General features: G+C 32.3%; 1 protein-coding gene across 2 annotated transcripts in view; it reads left to right on the plus strand.

Annotated features, from left to right (window-relative positions):
* abcc4 (ATP binding cassette subfamily C member 4 (PEL blood group)) overlaps nucleotides 1-17995 on the plus strand; it is a 69358-nt gene that overhangs the window by 19579 nt on the left and 31784 nt on the right. For both annotated transcript variants that reach the window (XR_012407207.1, NM_001007038.2), the window contains exons 6-9: nucleotides 6216-6379; nucleotides 8436-8561; nucleotides 12793-13042; nucleotides 16004-16111. Coding sequence is in view for 1 of the 2 variants with exons in the window: in NM_001007038.2 (NP_001007039.2) it covers nucleotides 6216-6379; nucleotides 8436-8561; nucleotides 12793-13042; nucleotides 16004-16111 (648 nt within the window). In the remaining variant the exon portion in view is untranslated. The remainder of the gene's footprint in view (nucleotides 1-6215; nucleotides 6380-8435; nucleotides 8562-12792; nucleotides 13043-16003; nucleotides 16112-17995) is intronic.

Below are 17995 nucleotides of genomic sequence, written 5' to 3' on the forward strand. Positions count from 1 at the left end.
TGGGAAAAAACTATAATATGACACTTGGGACTCATTCGTTTTTTTTTTTTTTTTTGTGTGTTTTTTTTTTTTTCATTTTGTATGATACTCATGGCCAAATATTTGTAAAAATACATCCATACAAGGGTGTTTACATTTTAAGAACAAACATATATTTAGTTTTTACATGTAGTAAATATTACAGTAGTAATAAGTTTAAAGTGTATGTAAATATATAAAAAGATATGGTAATGCAAAACACAATTTATTTGAGTAACGAGTGCGTCTAAGCATATGACAATAATTTAAAACTAAAGAAATTAGGTTTGTGCAATTTAATTGAAATTAGATTTTCATTTTGGCCCCTAAATTAAGTTTTTTTTCCCTCTCCGCTGTCGCCTCTGGCTCGCATGGTTCAGGATTGGTAGAGCTACGCATCGATGAATTTGCTCTTCAGTGTTTGAACTCTCAGTAATGATTAAATCACACTGAACTGAGCTAAACTGAACTGAACTGAACTTAAACACTAAAAACTGAACTACACTGTTCCAGTTACTATGACCATTTATGTGAAGCTGCTTTGACACAATCTACATTGTAAAAGCGCTATACAAATAAAGCTGAATTGAATTGAAATATTATGATAAAACATTTAATGAATGATTAATTGCATCATATCCCACCTCCTTTCGGCAGTCCGCATTCATTCCTCTGTGTTAGCTTAGGTTCACATGGAAATTACTGAAAGTATGTTCATGACTTCTGCAGCATGGGATGTGCTTCATTTGTTGACGTGTATTTAAATAATTTATGTCATTAAAAGTGTGAAAGAGAGCTTGTTGTGTGCGTGTGTGCGTGCGTGCGAGTGTGTGTGTGTGTGTGTGTGTGTGGGTTTTCTCATCTCTGAGGCAGAGAACATGTAGAGTGAGAGTGCCGAAATGGTCAAATACATTCAAAAGTTGTGTCAAAAACTCAGTGCTTATTCACATTAACCCTTGTTTGTTATGTAATAGCTGAACACAAAGATATAGTTGAGAGTTGAAAGTGAAACCATTGTCAGAATGCACATTCTTAAAGCGACAGCGCATTATATTCTCTGCAGACTGTTTTTGTTATTATTAATCAAACAAACAATAAGACAAGGTCAAAGTCACTCACTGCTCTTGACTGAAGGACTTTTTATAATAGATTTAATAACAAACAAATCAAGTTTACTTCTGACACTGAAGAAAGCAAAGTTTGATTCACTTTTAGGCCTAGATTTTCTTTGTTCTATTGTATTTATTTTTTTCATAATTGTTGGTAGTTTTTTTTTTATCTGGTCCACTTCTGCTTCAGTATGACGGATTGTGAAATTTTATGATCTTTGAAAAGTAATAATGTAATAGCAACCTTATTTACAGGGAAATAAACTCGCTTTATCTCCACAGTATCTCCAAATCTTTTTGGTTATATGGCCCACTAAAATTCATTTTCAATAATCATGAATACAATTATGACCAAAATATTCAAGATTGTGATTTTTCCCATACTCGAGCAGCCCTAAAAGAAATACGATCTATTTTGCACCTGTTTATAAGTTCATACATGAAAAGTGTGGTGATTTTTAAATTTATTTTGACTTGTATTTTATTGCAGACAATACGACAAATATTAATTAATATGTTCCTCCTGATTTTTATTGTTGTTGTTTTTTTTTTTTCATAAAATAAATACATACTCTAATTATATTTCTTGCAACACTTCTAAAAAATCATTTACCTCGTTTTAATGCTGCCATTCCTTTTCACAACACTTAAAAGATGTTTAGGGACTGAAAACATCAAGTGATGAAGTGTTTCATGTGTCATTGTGTCCTATTTTTCCTGCAAACAAGTCTCACAGTGGGTGTTACAAGCCTGGTCTATGGTCACAGACATAACATAAAAGAACACTGGACAAATAAAGTCACTTTTATAAACCCTTGGTTTTCCAGTTAGGGGTTTCAGCTGGAAGGGCCTCTGCTGCCTAAAACAGATGCTGGATAAGTTGGCAGTTCATTCTGCTGTGGTAACCCCAGATTAATAAAAGGACTAAGCTGAAAAAAATGAATGAATGAATTATTTTTTTAAACACCCAAAACATGAAGCCAAATAGCTTTGAGAGGACCCACTGAAAAATAATAAACGAGAAATAAACCCCCTACCCAAGCACCCAAATGAAACTAAATACACCTAACAAAATAACAGAAAGAAAAATACAAAAACTACTCCTATCTCCCGGACCATATGTAAAAACAAGAGAGAAGTGTGGTGTCCAACCCCTACTGCTTCTCACGGTGTTTATACAAAGTACAATATTTACAATAACAACAAACAAACCAAAAACAAAATAAGGGGGGGACACGGATGCATAAACAACAAACAAAGGTCTAACAATTAAACACACAACCTGGAAAACACAATCAAAAATAACACCTAAAATCATATATTTCTCTCTAACATTAAACACAAATCAAGATACCAAACAACTCGTTCTTCCACTCCACACCCAGTTCCCTTTTTTTAAAAGACACCCTGGGTCACTTCAGTCAATCCCAGAGCAAGTCATCTGCGTAATTATGGTATGGCCTGTTCAGAGGAAAAGAGAGAGGGAGAGACACATACACCGGCGAATGCAACAGTGTGGGGTCTTCACAATGCACCACACATTCTCTACTGGAGACTGGTCAGGGCTGCAGGCAGGCCAGTCAACTACTGATTCATCTGATCACAAAGTGTTCATCTTTTCCACAGTGTGATGGTCCATCCCAGTCGACGGCGCTTCTGGACACTGTTAACATAGGGCTTCCTTTTGGCATAGTACAATTTTAATTGGCATTTGTGGATGTAACTACGTATTGTGGTACTTGACAAAGGTTTGCCAAAGTTGTCCTAAGCCCATGTAGTGAAACTGCTTACAGATGAATGATTGAATCAATGAATTCTTGATACAGTGCCGCCTGAGGGATTAGATATCACGATTGTTCAGCTTAGGCTTGCGTCCTTCTCCTTTACGCACTGAAATTCCTCCAGATTTCGTAAATCTTTTAATTATGTTTTGCACTGTTGTAGGTAAAATATACCTCTTCCTGGTATATACGTCTTCCTGTCTGTCTTTGAGGAACACTGTTTTTAACATTTCAATAATTTTCTTAGAACCCTGCATGGGCCTTAAATCCAAGCCCTATCCCAGCCCTGGCCCGAGTAGCACATGCTGTAGCCCTGCCCTTGTCTAACAGCTTATCAATTTTTGGCCTGAGATGGACCCGAAGTTCGTTTTTTTTCCCGCCAAACAGCTAATACTGTTCAACCATTAAAATAGAGCAGATTTGCATTTAATAGAAAGTTAATGTTTTTTCGAATATTTTTTTTTTTTATCAGAATAATTTTAAGAAATTTGAGTTTGTTTTTTTGTTTTTTTTAAATATAAGTTTTAGTTTTTTTTGTAGTGACATCGATATCCAAGCGGTATGTGGTCCACAGTCAGTTTACTTAAATTACAAGTTGTGCTATGTGCGTTACCAGTTGGCTCAGCATTTAAAGTTGTCACTATTTGAAAAGTTGACCAGAAGTTTGCCTTTCCTCTAGCATTTTTTTTCACCAATTTAAGTTTGCCAGTTACTTTTGTTCTCTTTATGTTCTCCATTGCACGTGGCTAAAAATCTTTATGCGCAAGGCATCACCGGCACTTCCAGACTGCACGCATTAGATCTCATTCAACTTAAAAAAAAAAAAAAGCAGACTCAAAGCGTGACATGCATGCTAGCTATGACATGAAAATTGGCTGATGCAGAAAAATCAGGCTCTACATTTTCTCATGTATTTATTAGCAAACTGGCGATCCTCTGCCCATCTCTGCTCCTAAAGGACTCAAACCAAATTTACAATCACCTGTTGACATCACCTCTTTCAAATCATATCATTATTTAACCAATTTACCTAATTACTAGCCCTAAACTAATCCTGTCCTGCTTTATTAGGAGTGTGTTGCCGGTCTGAATGACAGGAAAGGATGTATATTTACAAGTGAAATGAAGTTGACCAGATAAAACATGAAATATATTGTGTTCATATTGTCTGCAATGAAATACAAGTCAAAGTAATTTTTTAAATCACTACTTTCTTTTTTATTACTGTCCAAACTGTCCCAGCTTTTCCTGATTTGGGGTTGTATATGTTGTTATCAAACAACATGGAAACATTCCATACAAATTTCGCCCAGCCCTATTGGCAAATTAAAATGAATAGTTAACAGATTTAAACTCGGTCTCATGTGGCATGGCTTCTGACATACACTATAACTCTCTCATTATCTTTATTCCAGTTGAGAAATCTAGTGATGAACAGTTATGTAAAGTTTTGGCTGTGAGCCGCGCAACGGCTCCATAAACCACACATATTCATTTGAAACCACACTCATTCCAGCTGAGCTCTTAGTCTGTATATTTAAAGTAGGAACATCATTGTTCTCCATCTGTCCTTGGAGACGTTCTCCTGTATTTTCCAGCACACATCAGAGGGATTTAGAGAAGAATGGCAGGAAGTTCTGTATGTGTTCAGGCAATGTTACCTAAAATTAGCACTTTGAAGTTTAAGCCTCTTTTTTTGTGGATTCTGCAGTAATCTGTACAATAATCTCTACTGTTTGAAAAGTGATGTAATTAAAGCTTGTGCTCCCTATTCTAAGAACTACGCTAAAGTATTGTCATGTGAACTAGAACATGGAATGTCAGTGTTTTGTGCCAGTGTTTAATAGCCCTGGATTATTTGGAAAATCGATGCTTCATTTTTGAAAATTTAAACATGATTATGTATATACAGGTGTTTTATGATAATAAATTTATGCTATTCGACAATTTAAGTTCTTTGATGCTTACATGAAAATATATAACTTTTTATTACATTTATTATTATATTTATTTTATTTATTGTACTTTTTATATTCCTATTAAAATGTATTTACTTTTTTAAAAGTTTGAGGTCATAAATAGAATATTATATTAATATTTTTATTTGCTAAGGGTGCATTTATTAGATCAAAATAGAACATGATATATTTAATAATGCAGAATTTTCTTTGCAAAAATAATTTATGCTGTTTATTGTTATATTGTTTTTGAATGAAAACATTTGTTTGAAATGAATCAACTTCATTTAATGATTTTGAAAGTATCGGGACACTAAAGTATGGAGTAATTATGCTAAAATGAATTACCATCCAATGAATATTATTGTCTTTCGTTTTTTTTAATATTATTATTATTATTATTACACCATTTCTGAATAATAAATTGATTCTTTTAGATAATAAGAAACTTTTAAAAAGGTAAAAGAAAATTGTACCAGCTACGTAAAAACATGGTATTACGGTAATAGCACATTTAAAATGTATTTAAATATAATATTATTATTATTATAATACTATTGTACGGGGCGAGGCAGTGGCGCAGTAGGTAGTGCTGTTGCCTCACAGCAAGAAGGTCGCTGGTTCGAACCTCGGCTCAGTTGGCGTTTCTGTGTAGAGTTTGCATGTTCTCCCTGCCTTCGCGTGGGTTTCCTCTGGGTGCTCTGGTTCTCCCCACAGTCCAAAGACATGCGTTACAGGTGAATTGGGTAGGCTAAATTGTCCAGTGTGTGTGTGTGTGTGTGTGTGTGTGTGTGTGTGTGTGTGTGTGTGTGTGTGTGTGTGTGTGTGTGTGTGTGTGTGTGTGTGTGTGTGTGTGTGTGTGTGTGTGTGTGTTTCCTGAGATGGGTTGCGGCTGGAAGGGCATCCGCTGCGTAAAAACTTGCTATAATTTCATTCATTCATTCATTTTCTTGTCGGCTTAGTCCCTTTATTAATCCAGGGTCACCACAGTGTAATGAACCGCCAACTTATCCAGCAAGTTTTTACGCAGCGGATGCTACGGACAATTTAGCCTACCAAATTCACCTGTACCACATGTCTTTGGACTGTGGGGGAAGCCAGAGAACCCAGAGGATATCATATTAAACATTTATTTTGTATGCGATTAATCTTTGCCCACCACTAGTAATATTAATTCATTCATTATATGTGCTGTATGGTCAGGGTTAGACTGCAGCTTAGGGTTAGTTATATGTAATTAATTATGCATATTTAACAAAGTATGAACACCTGTTTGTTTGTTTTTTTGTTTTTTTCAAGAACTTGTATGATTTAATTTATGTGCTTTTTTTTATTTGTGTCTTTCCTAGTTGACTATTTTTCTGCACTTCCTGTGGGTGGGGCCTCTGCAAGCCGCAGCTGTGATTGGTCTGCTTTGGCAAGAGATCGGACCATCGTGCCTTGCTGGGATGGCAGTTTTAGTCTTTCTAATGCCGCTTCAGACCATGTTCGGGAAACTGTTTTCCAAGTACAGGTACAGTCTCAGAATCAATCTAACAGGGAATCTTTTCAATTGGATTAGGGGAAAAAAAACTATGAGAACTATGAGGCTAATCACAGTCACATGATGCTCCACATGTCAGGGTGAATAGTGTCAGAGAGCATCTCAAAAGGCACATTTATATCTTAAAAACTTGGCCAACATATATATTAATATACATTATAATCTTGAAAATCTAATGTACTACTGCATTACCTAATCTAGAAATGTTTACAAGCTTAAAAGTTCAAGAGCATGGAGAACTTTGCTTGTTAAGGATTGTGTATTTTGCTGTAACGGTAGTTATTTAGTCTGTAATGTGATGTTAATGATCTTTAGGAAGGTCATTTATAAGAAGTAATGGTGGTACATTTTTACCACAGCAAATTGCAGTGAATCATTGTCACGTTTTCAGACACATGCTCTTTCCTTCTGGCTTTATTCTAGGTGCAAGTTCAGGTTTCGCTTGTCAGATGAAAAATGACTTTAGAAAAGCGTGCTACTTTAGAGGCAGAAACATGAATATATAAATAAAATACAACATTATAATAATAACAGCAACAATAATAATATCCTTAGTTTCATTCTATATTATTAATTAATACATTTATAAGAGTTTTTTTGACAGTTCATGAATTATTTATTGTTTGAAAAGAGTTGAAAAAAACTATTTTACATGTTTATATATACAGTGTTTCTCACAGGTTTGAAATATACTTGACATGGTAGCCAGATTGAAACACCTTTTACCCACATTACATGAATAATTAACTATATGTGGCAAACAAAACGTAATTTGATTTTTAACACTAGTTTTAATATTATCTGTTTTGAACTTTTTCTATTCAATGGGTTAAGGTGAAAAAAAACAATATTTCACTTATGCCATTTCTCTTATAAATGCTATTAAAGCATTTTAGATGTATAAAATATGCAATATATTGACAACATCAAATGAATAAAATATACAGCAAATGAGAAATAAATGACAGAAAAAAGGGAATAAAAATGATTACTCAAATAAAACGTGTCGATTATTTAAATAAGACAAAAAGAGTTGCTTACCCTTTCCTTATGGTGTATGAATATTCTGCAGTCAATTTAGATGTAATTTCGTCTTCTCTTTCAAGTTGTTTAGATCAAAGAATTAATTATTTCATATCTCTCCTGCGGCTGTGCACATAAAAGTAACCACAGCTTAGAAAACGAAAGCAAAACTAAATCCCGGACATTTTAGTAGATTTAGAAACCCCGGCTGGACGCAAAAAGGTGCAAATCTCTGTGGGTCTGCAGAGATCTTAAGACTGTCTTGTTCCACACACACAGAATGAGCAGAATGAAATGGGTAAAGGAGAGAAGATTTTTCACTACTTAATCGATCGTGGATGTTTGTTTATATTGTGCAGATACAAAAAAAATTTAACAGGATGATGATAATAAAAAAAGTGTCACTAAATATACTTGGGCGGCCCACCAAAGTAAACAATGTGGGAAGTACTGTATGTGTGTGTGTGTGTGTGTGTGTGTGTGTGTGTGTGTGTGTGTGTGTGTGTGTGTGTGTGTGTGTGTGTGTGTGTGTGTGTGTGTGTGTGTGTGTGTGTGTGTGTGTTTGTTTGTTTGTTTATTTGTTTTTTTTTTTTAAATAAAATTTTTTTTTTTTTTAACTTTTTTTTTCTCTTAATTTTTTTTGTATAAGAAAATGTTGATTCAGGTTATGATCAAAAGTTCTTGAGTATGTTTTCACATTAATGTTACCTAATTTAAAGCAATTTTCCCCTTCCCAATACCATAATCACACTTATAATTAAAAATAAAATGTAAAATATTATTATACAATATAAATGGCTCAAAAAAAGAGTGCACTTTAAATATGCTAATGATACACTTATTTTTAGGGACGGAGCTTTCAAACTCTGATGAATAATTAAATGCCTTACAAAAATTATACATTAGACTGCTGAGGAAATCATGTGTAGTAGAGCATAATTTGGGACACACTAACATTATTTGTTCATACTGCAATGATTTCATCTCTCTCTCTGTCTCACAGGAGTAAAACCGCAGCCTTGACTGACAGCCGGATACGCACTATGAATGAGGTGGTTTCTGGCATACGTATAATTAAGATGTATGCCTGGGAGAAGCCGTTCGCCATGCTGGTTAATGATGTACGAAGGTAAATTACATAGACTTATTGAGTCTGTTTGCACTGCTGTAGCTTGCGATAGGTCAGCAGATTGTGTTACTGACAAGACGGCATTTGTCCAAAGGTTTTATGGTTGTTACTTATTTCAAGGTTGAGACTTGAAGCACAGCATGAAAATGACTGTGTTTTAAAGAACTGTAAAACTTTGGGTCACTTAAGGGAGCGATAGAAAATGCTTGTGCTGGTAATTTCATCAGTAAATTTATTATCATTTATTACATTTTTAGGGGGAAGCAAGATCAGCCTGTCACTCAAATAAGATCCAGTATTAGCAAACCACAACCATCCAATTTATTCCCAATAGGCAAAATCAAGGCCTGCACTACATTTCTGTGCTTCATTTTAGGAGCCATTTCATTTGCTTGATTGTGAAAAATATTATATTATATTTAGGGTTCAAACGGTCCTGAAAACCTGGAAAAGTCATGGAATTTTGTAATTTTCCATGACTGGATAATTTTTGGAAGAACAAATAAACACAAAATGTTTTTATATCTATTTAACAGATATTTTAATTTTAATTTTTAATTATATTTTAATTTTTTTTGATATGCAGTAATAATTTTGAACGTACATTTTTCTTTCTTATTTACCTTGTGAACGTAGACATCACATAAAACATTAGGTCATGAATATTTACCTGAAAGTTTTGGAAAAGTCATTGAATTTTAGTTGTGAAAAATATGCATGAACCCTGTATATTATATTATATTATATTATATTATATTATATTATATTATATTATATTATATTATATTATATTTTACTTTATTATTTAAAATTATATTATTTTAGATTATATTATATTATTGTATATTTTATATTATATTATTTTAAATTATATTATAATATATTATTTTATTTTGTATAATTTTATATTATATTATTTTAGATTATTTTTATATTATGTTAGATTATTTTAGATTGTATTTAAGATTACATTATTTTGTATTTTATATTATATAATTTATTTTAAATTCTATTATATTATTTTATATTATATTATTTTATATTTTATTATTATGTTATATTATTTTAGAATAGTTTATATTATTTTAGAATATATTATATTATTTCGTATTTTATATTATGTTATTTTATATTGTATATTATTTTAGATATTTTTTATTTTATATAATTTTAGATTATATTATATTACATTATTATATTATAGTATATATTTTGTTGTAATACACTGTAAAATTTTAAAGACTATTAGACAATAGTTTTATACTGAGAGTATTTGATGGATGCTTTAAAAAAAAAGTATCCCTAGGAAGAAGTTATCATATATCGAACTGAAAAAAACATATCTAATGTTCTTAATGTAAGTGTTTTCAATGGTCTTATTGAATCATGAAGTTGTTATTATTTTGTAATATGTTTTTATCTCTGCTAATCTTGCATGAAATAGCCATAGGTTGCTGAGCTGCCAATAAATAAATAAACAAAGAAACTTGCTTAAATGTCACTTCAGAGAATAATCTTTTGTTTATTTTTTTTCTGTTATTATAATTTATATTTGATCAAATAAATGTCAGTACAAAGTTGTTTAACCTTATTTTAAAGACATTGTTAGTGAAGATATTAACCACATGTATGCTACATCAATACTAGTGGTTTGCCATTATTTTCCAAAATAAGCAAACTAAATATTTTGGGGGATTTGTTTTTTGTTTGTGTTTAAATGTTTAAAGTTGGTTTAAAGTTACTCCAGTAAATGTTCTAACTGGATCTATGTGACAGTTTTTGTAACACTTTATTTTGATGATCCATTTGAGTATTAGTAGCCTGTCTGCTGAATATCTGTTGATACTGCTCCTTCAACAGACATATAACTGACTATAAGAAACTTTGCAAGTACATGTCAACTTACACTAACCCCAACCACTAACCCCAACCTAACAGTCTACTTATAATCTAATGTGAATTAGTTGGCATGTACGTAGTTGCATTGTTACTTAAATTCAACAAACTGACCATCAAAATAAAGTGTGACCCAGTTTTTTTTTCTTCTGTTTGTCTGTGTCTTCGGTATTGTTGCATGTCAGTGCTGCTTCATCTGGCTTAAAACTAGTGCAAGGCATTTGTGGTTTTTCAGTTTCTCATAGTGATGTTTGGTGGTCGCGTGATTGAGACATATTTTCTATTTTTATCTAAAATATGGTCCCCTGCACTAAAACAATGCATAAAATGTGTTAAAACCATATACTACAGACTTGTGGTTAGGCAGTGACCCCAAATTCAATTCCAGTCTTGCAGTCTTTTGCCAATAACAGTCTCTAGCCCATCTTTCCACTGTCCCATCACCAAAGAAGCATTAAAAAGGCCCAAGCAAAGTTAATCACTCTGGTAGGAAGAAAGGTCACAAAAATGTGAGAATTTGTGGTGTCAAGAAGTGTTTATCACAAGTGTTTATCATATTTTGAAGCTGGGAAATCTCAGCTCTGACCTTGTGGTTGCATATACAATGCTGCTTTTATCTGTGCTTTTGCATTTAATGTCTGTCTCTCTTTTTTTTACTGGAAAAAGACAGAACAAATTTATTTAGCTGATCTTGTAAAGTATATACTAATATTATATACAGTTGAAGCCTGGTTATTCACCCCCCTTAATATTTTTTTCCTTAATTTTCTGTTTAGCGGAGAGATTTTTTTTCAACACATTTCTAAACATAATAGTTTCATAACTCGTTTCTAATAACGGATTTATTTTATCTTTACCATGATGAAAGTAAATAATATTTGACTAGTTAGTTTTCAAGATACTTTTATTTAGCCTAAAGTGACATTTAAAGACTTAACTAGATTAATTAGGCAAGTTAGCACGATTAGGCATTGTATAAGTCATTATATAACGATGGTTTGTTCTGTAGACAATTGAAAATAGATATTGCTTAAGGGGGCTAACAATATTGACCTTAAAATGGTTTTAAAATGTTTTAAATCTGCTTTTATTATAGCCAAAATAAAACAAATAAGACTTTCTCCAGAGGAATAAACCATTATAGGAAATACCTGTGAGAAATTCCTTACTCTGTTAAACATAATTCGGTAACTTTAGAATAACTATCCATTATAACTAGCTTGTAGATCATTAATAAACTGTTAGTAAATGAATTATAATTCACTTGTTTAATAATAGCTAATAGTTTGTTAATTATTTATAACTGTGCCTTATAGATAGATAGTTTACAAACTGTTAGATAACAAGTTATAAATGACTTGTTAACTGTATTTTAATGATTTATAACTATGCCTAATAAATTAGTAACAGATCATGAGCAAGCTGTTAGTAACTTACTTACTAAAGACTTTTTTAAATATCAGTTAATAGTGTATATCTGTTATTGAGACGTTATTCTAAAGTTGCAACTATTCGTCATTTATTAACTGTTAGTAAACGAGGAATAGTTGCAACTTTAGAATAACGTCCCAATAACAGACATAAGCTAATAACTAACACTTAACTAATATAGTAACGCACACTTTACAGATCAGTTGTTCATAGTTTGATAACCATCTACTAATACCAGTGAAACTTTTATTATTTATGCTTTATATTTATTTTGTTTTGATGTTTAGCACAAAAGTCCCCAAAGCTCATGGGTTTGTATTGTGTTGTATACTGCTGTTCTGCCATGCGACGGCTCAGTATGTGTGTTTCTATACATTAAACACAATGTTCAACATTTCATCTGTGGAGTTTCTTTGGTAAAACACAGCACACAGAAAGGTCTATGAGTGGATTTTAGGGTACAAATATTTTATGTTTTCAAATTTTAAATTAAATTTCTGTAGCTTGAACATGTTCCATCTATTTGCTGTTCAACAAAGTTTCACTGGTATTAGTAGATGGTTAACAAACTATGAACAACTGATCTGTAAAGTGTGCGTTACTATATTAGTTAAGTGTTAGCTATTAGCTTATGTCTGTTATTGGGACGTTATTCTAAAGTTGCAACTATTCCTGGTTTACTAACAGTTAATAAATGACGAATAGTTGCAACTAGAATAACATCCCAATAACAGATATACACTATTAACTGATACTTAACAAGTCTTTAGTAAGTTACTAAACCCATAATTCACATAAAAATTCACAGGAGGGCGAATAAATTTGGCTTTAACTGTATGTATATCCTCCCAAATATTTATGATCTTGGACACAAAGGGATTCATTTGTTTGTTGTTTGTTATAGGAAGGAGATCTCCAAAATCATGAGCAGCTCTTACCTGCGTGGCTTGAACATGGCCTCGTTCTTTACAGCCAATAAAATCATCCTGTTTGTGACGTTCACCGTGTACGTGTTGGTGGGAAACACCATGTCTGCGAGTCGCGTGTTTGTGGCCGTGTCTCTGTACAGCGCCGTCCGCCTCACCGTCACTCTGTTCTTCCCTGCTGCCATCGAGAAAGTGTCTGAATCCGCCATCAGCATCCGCAGGATCAAGGTACGACCCATCTTCATCACACAAACTGGACTGACAATAAGCTTAATGCTCACATGGTCATAGAAAATGTGAAGTTGATATTTTTAAGATGTTTAACAGAGCAGGAATTTTTCACAGTATTTCCAATAATATTTTTTCTTCAGGAGAAAGTCTTATTTGCTTTATTTCGGCTAGAACATTTTAAAACCATTTTAAGGACAATATTATTAGCCCCCTTAAGCAATATTTTTATGATATATTGTCTACAGAACAAACCACTGTAATAAAAGGACTTGCTTAATTATGCCTAATTAACCTAGTTAAGTCTTTAAATGTCTCTTTAAGCTCAATACTAGTATGTTAAAAATATCTTGTGAAATATTATTTACTGTCATCATGGCAAAGATAAAAGAAACCAGTTATTAGAGATGAGTTATTAAAACTATTATGTTTAGAAATGTGTTGAAAAAAAATGTTCTTTCTGTTAAGCAGAAATTGGGGACAAAAATATACAGGGGGGCTAAAGATTCAGAAGGTCTAATCATTCTGACAGGGCTTGACATTAACTGTTTTGATCACCAGCCACTGTGGCTAGTAGATTTCCAACATTACTATCCACCCGCCATTATTACTAGCCACAATTTTGTTGTTGGGAAATACATTTTATATGCATAAATTTGACTTTGACATGCTAAAATCTCCAGATTTAATTTGTGTGTTATGCCCACATGCCTCCTCGTTCATTTCACTTGTGTGTGTGTGTGTGTGTGTGTGTGTGTGTGTGTGTGTGTGTGTGTGTGTGTGTGTGTGTGTGTGTGTGTGTGTGTGTGTGTGTGTGTGTTGTGTATGAGCTTGCTCTATGTGCATGAGCAAGTAGGTTGTGTTGCATTGCAATTAGTTTATCTACATGACTTTTAAGGGGTCTAAATTAAGGATTTACAGAATTTATCTCTGACAACACCAAAAATAAATAATTAATTATTTCTTAGCCACAAATTGATCAAAACAAGGAAAATATAGTCGTATACATGCACTTTTTGTTTAACAAAACCATTCTTTAAAAAAACTAAATAATTGACATTTAAAAAATGGGTCTCGTATCATAAATGAGGGGTTAATCTCCTATTAAAGCAATGTTATTGTAACAACAATGATAATTAAACCATATTGGTATTTTTGCTCACGTGAACAAAGTTATTTTCGTGCTGCTTTTCGATTCTAAGATCACATTTGCACACATATTGGGCCATCCCTATTGTCGAACACTGTTTTTAAGAGAACTACAATTTTAAAATGATTATCAACCAGACAGAGTGGCTAGTGTGTAGTTTTTTTGTTTTTTTTTATTTAAATGATAAAGCTAAAACATTTTTATTTAGTTTTATTTCAGCTAGTTGGCAATTAAGTTTGATTTAACCTTTATTTTCCAAAATAACTAAAGCTGAAATAAATACAAATAAAAACAGTATTGATATAATAAAAGATTATTATAAAGAAAACACCAAACTAAATTAGAGAAGCCAAAATTTTAAAGTAAAATGTAAAAACTAAAACTATTTCAACCTATTAAACAGACTCCTTAAATGTAGTTTTATAGTATTTTTACAGTAGTATAGAGGGATTATTAGATAAAACAATTGAGAAATCAGTTAAATATTACCATCATTATAATTTTTGCTGGCACAATAAACTCCTAATTTGCTGTTTTATTTGTTTAGATAGTATATATGTATGTATATGAGTGTGTGTTTATATATACCCATATCACGAGTAGCATATCACTATATGGCTGTAAATCAGCACTGATGTGATATTGCCTTGTACAACAGTTTTATGGCATAATCATGCATATAAAAAATAAAATCTAACATAGAGCATCTCAAAAATGCTTTTGTATGAGGAACTACTCTCTTCCGCCACTCATACACATCTGCAGCTGACGTCAGATCAGCAGAAACCATTGCTCATTCACAAATGTCACTTTAGACTAGAACTAGTAAATATTACCATCATTCACTATAACTAACAGGCTTGCACTGAATTTGTGTGCGCAGAAATCCACAGACTTTCTAGCCCATCATTGAATCTGTTTATTTACTTCTGCAAATGTATGTAAATCTTTTTTTATTCAGTTATTATATTAATTTCAGTAAATGCAAATGTTTAGAGCTTTTATTTAAATACAAATAAATACAAATAAAAACAGTATTAATATATTAAAAGATTATAATAAAGAAAACACCAAACTAAATTAAGAGAAGCTAAAATTTTAATGTAAAATGTAAAAATTTAAACTATTTCAACCTATTAAAATACTCCTTAAATGTAGTTTTTATTGTATTTATACAGTAATAGAGTGATTATTAGATAAAACAATAGGCAAATCAATTAAATATTACCATCATTATAATTATTTAGTAAATTGAATTTCTATCTTTAATTAGATACACATGTATAAGAGACTTTGTTTACCAAAGAAGTGGGCCTAAATGGATTTCCAGCGATAACCTTAAATAAAAGTTATGTTTTTTTTTATTTCATGTTTATTTCAAGTTTTTAGTCACTATACTTGATTTGTACTTGCCAAATCGTTTCACATAAATACGCAGATTTTTTTTTTTCCAGAAAATATCTTATACCACAGTTTCTGTCTGGCCATGCTATTAACTTCTAATCTCTTGCTGCTCTGTCTGCGCTGAAGTGCTGCAGGTGTCGTTTTCAGGGTTAATTTTAGATCTACTCTACAGTTCCCACTGACTCAGCTAATGTTGCATAAGGCTCAACGTGAACCTGCACATTTTGTAATCGTGATGATTTCTTTCTTGTTTGACCTCACACTGAACCACTTCTTCTACTTGTCAGAAACTCCTAACTTGCATTATCCAAAGAAACTCCAAACTGCTTCGTCATGACAGCAGTTTTCAGTGCCGGTCTTGTGTCTGTGCATCACATGTGACTTTGTGGTCTGTCTGTCGCGTGCAGAAGTTCCTGTTGCTGGATGAGCTTGTGAAAAATCACCTTCCGCTTTCTCAGGAGGAGAAGAAAGAGCCGTCGGTGGAGATGCAGGATCTCATATGCTACTGGGACAAGGTGAGATCCAAACGATGAGAAATACTGAAGAAACAAGCACACATTTGTAAAAGGCAAAACAACAAGCTGCTATAGTGGACATCAAGCAGCTGAAGTTTTCCTTTTGGAAACAGGAAGTTCTGTTAAGTAGTACTGTGTATCACAAAAGCATGTTAGCTTATTCAAAGTTCCTTTTTTTGGTCACATTTTATTCTAAGGTTCAGTTCTAGAAATTTAATAAACCCTAAACTATAACTTGTAGCTCCTTAAATAAAGAATTTGCTTTCTATGAATGAATTTGTAATAAGTGATAAGAACAAACTTTTTATTACTAATAAACAGCCAACATCTTAGGTAAATTACCGGTAATAAGAAATTGATTATAAGTAGGCCCACATATGCTCGCGCAGATTTTCCGCAGATTTCCACAGATTTTTAGCCCATCGTTATTTCTGTTTATTTTACTTGAGTAAATGTGTGTAAATCAATATTTATTCAGTTTTTTAGTTAATTTCAGTAATATTATTGACTAATGTGAAAATGTTCATCTGGTTTATGTACAATGCAGTGTGTACAGTATTATTTTCTGTCTTTTACTTGATATATTATATGATAGACTTGCTTTATTTATATAAATTGAATGTAATTGGATTTGCATTTTAAACATTAAATAAAAGGTTAAATATATTATGTTTTATTTTATATGTTAAGGTTTTAGTTATGATACTCCCAAAATGATTCTGCAGAAATCCGCAGATTTTTACCAAAATTCACCGCTAAAACGTCCGCAGATTCCGTCTGGACCTAGTTATAAGTGGGAATTAATATTCAAACTGAAGAGTTACCTATTTATTTTACTTATCATGTATAAAATGTCAAAAATCTATAAAGATTCAAATAAAAGTTTTAGAAAGTTTTAAAAAATATATATATTTTTATTTAGATAAATTTTAATAACCTTTAGTCAGAATAACTGATATAAATAGATTAATTGTTACGGATTTCTTACCTCTTTTGTAGTTGGTAAACATTGGTATTGTTGACTGAAAATGAATGTCATTATATCTCACTGATTCAGTTCATTTCTATTCTGGTCAGTTTAATGCATCTGTAGTGGACTATTAATAATAAACTTGCAAAATATTATAAAAATGCAACTGTTTTGTAGGAAAAAAATACAGAAAGTATATTTTGTTCTCACACACACACACACATTGGTAAATATGCCCTCTTGTGAAATTTATATTTTTCAAATATTTCCTAAGTGATGTGTAAAAAAAATCAAGGAAATTGTTCACTGAATTTTCTAGCATATCTTTCTTTTGCCGAAAGTCTTAATTATTTTTAAAAAATGTAAAATCTCAGGTTAATATTATTAGCTCACTTTAGATTTTTTGCTTTCATGATTTGTCTACAGAACCGATCGCTGTTATACAATGACTAATGCCTAATCAACCTAAATTGCATACCTAATACAATTATCCCAGTTATGTTTTTAAATTACACCAAGCTCAATACTAGTAGAATTGAATAAACTGAATTGAATTTGATCAGAGAGGAAAGCTGTACTCAGTCTCCTGTGATGGTTGGGTTTAGGGGTAGAGTGGGGTGGGGTAAGGTGAGGGCAATATAATATATGGTTTGGACAGTATACAATAAATGGAAACCTATGTAATGTACCCACTTTTCACAAAAACAAACGTGTGTGTGTGTGTGTGTGTGTGTGTGTGTGTGTGTGTGTGTGTGTGTGTGTGTGTGTGTGTGTGTGTGTGTGTGTGTGTGTGTGTGTGTGTGTGTGTGTGTGTGTGTGTGTGTGTGTGTGTGTGTGTGTGTGTGTGTGTGTGTGTGTGTGAGAGAGAGAGAGAGATTGAGAGTGTATGGGTGTTTCCCAGTACTGGGTTGCAG

This window comes from Danio rerio, chromosome 6, assembly GCF_049306965.1.
Source record: "Danio rerio strain Tuebingen ecotype United States chromosome 6, GRCz12tu, whole genome shotgun sequence".
In the NCBI taxonomy this organism is placed as follows: Eukaryota; Metazoa; Chordata; class Actinopteri; order Cypriniformes; family Danionidae; genus Danio; species Danio rerio.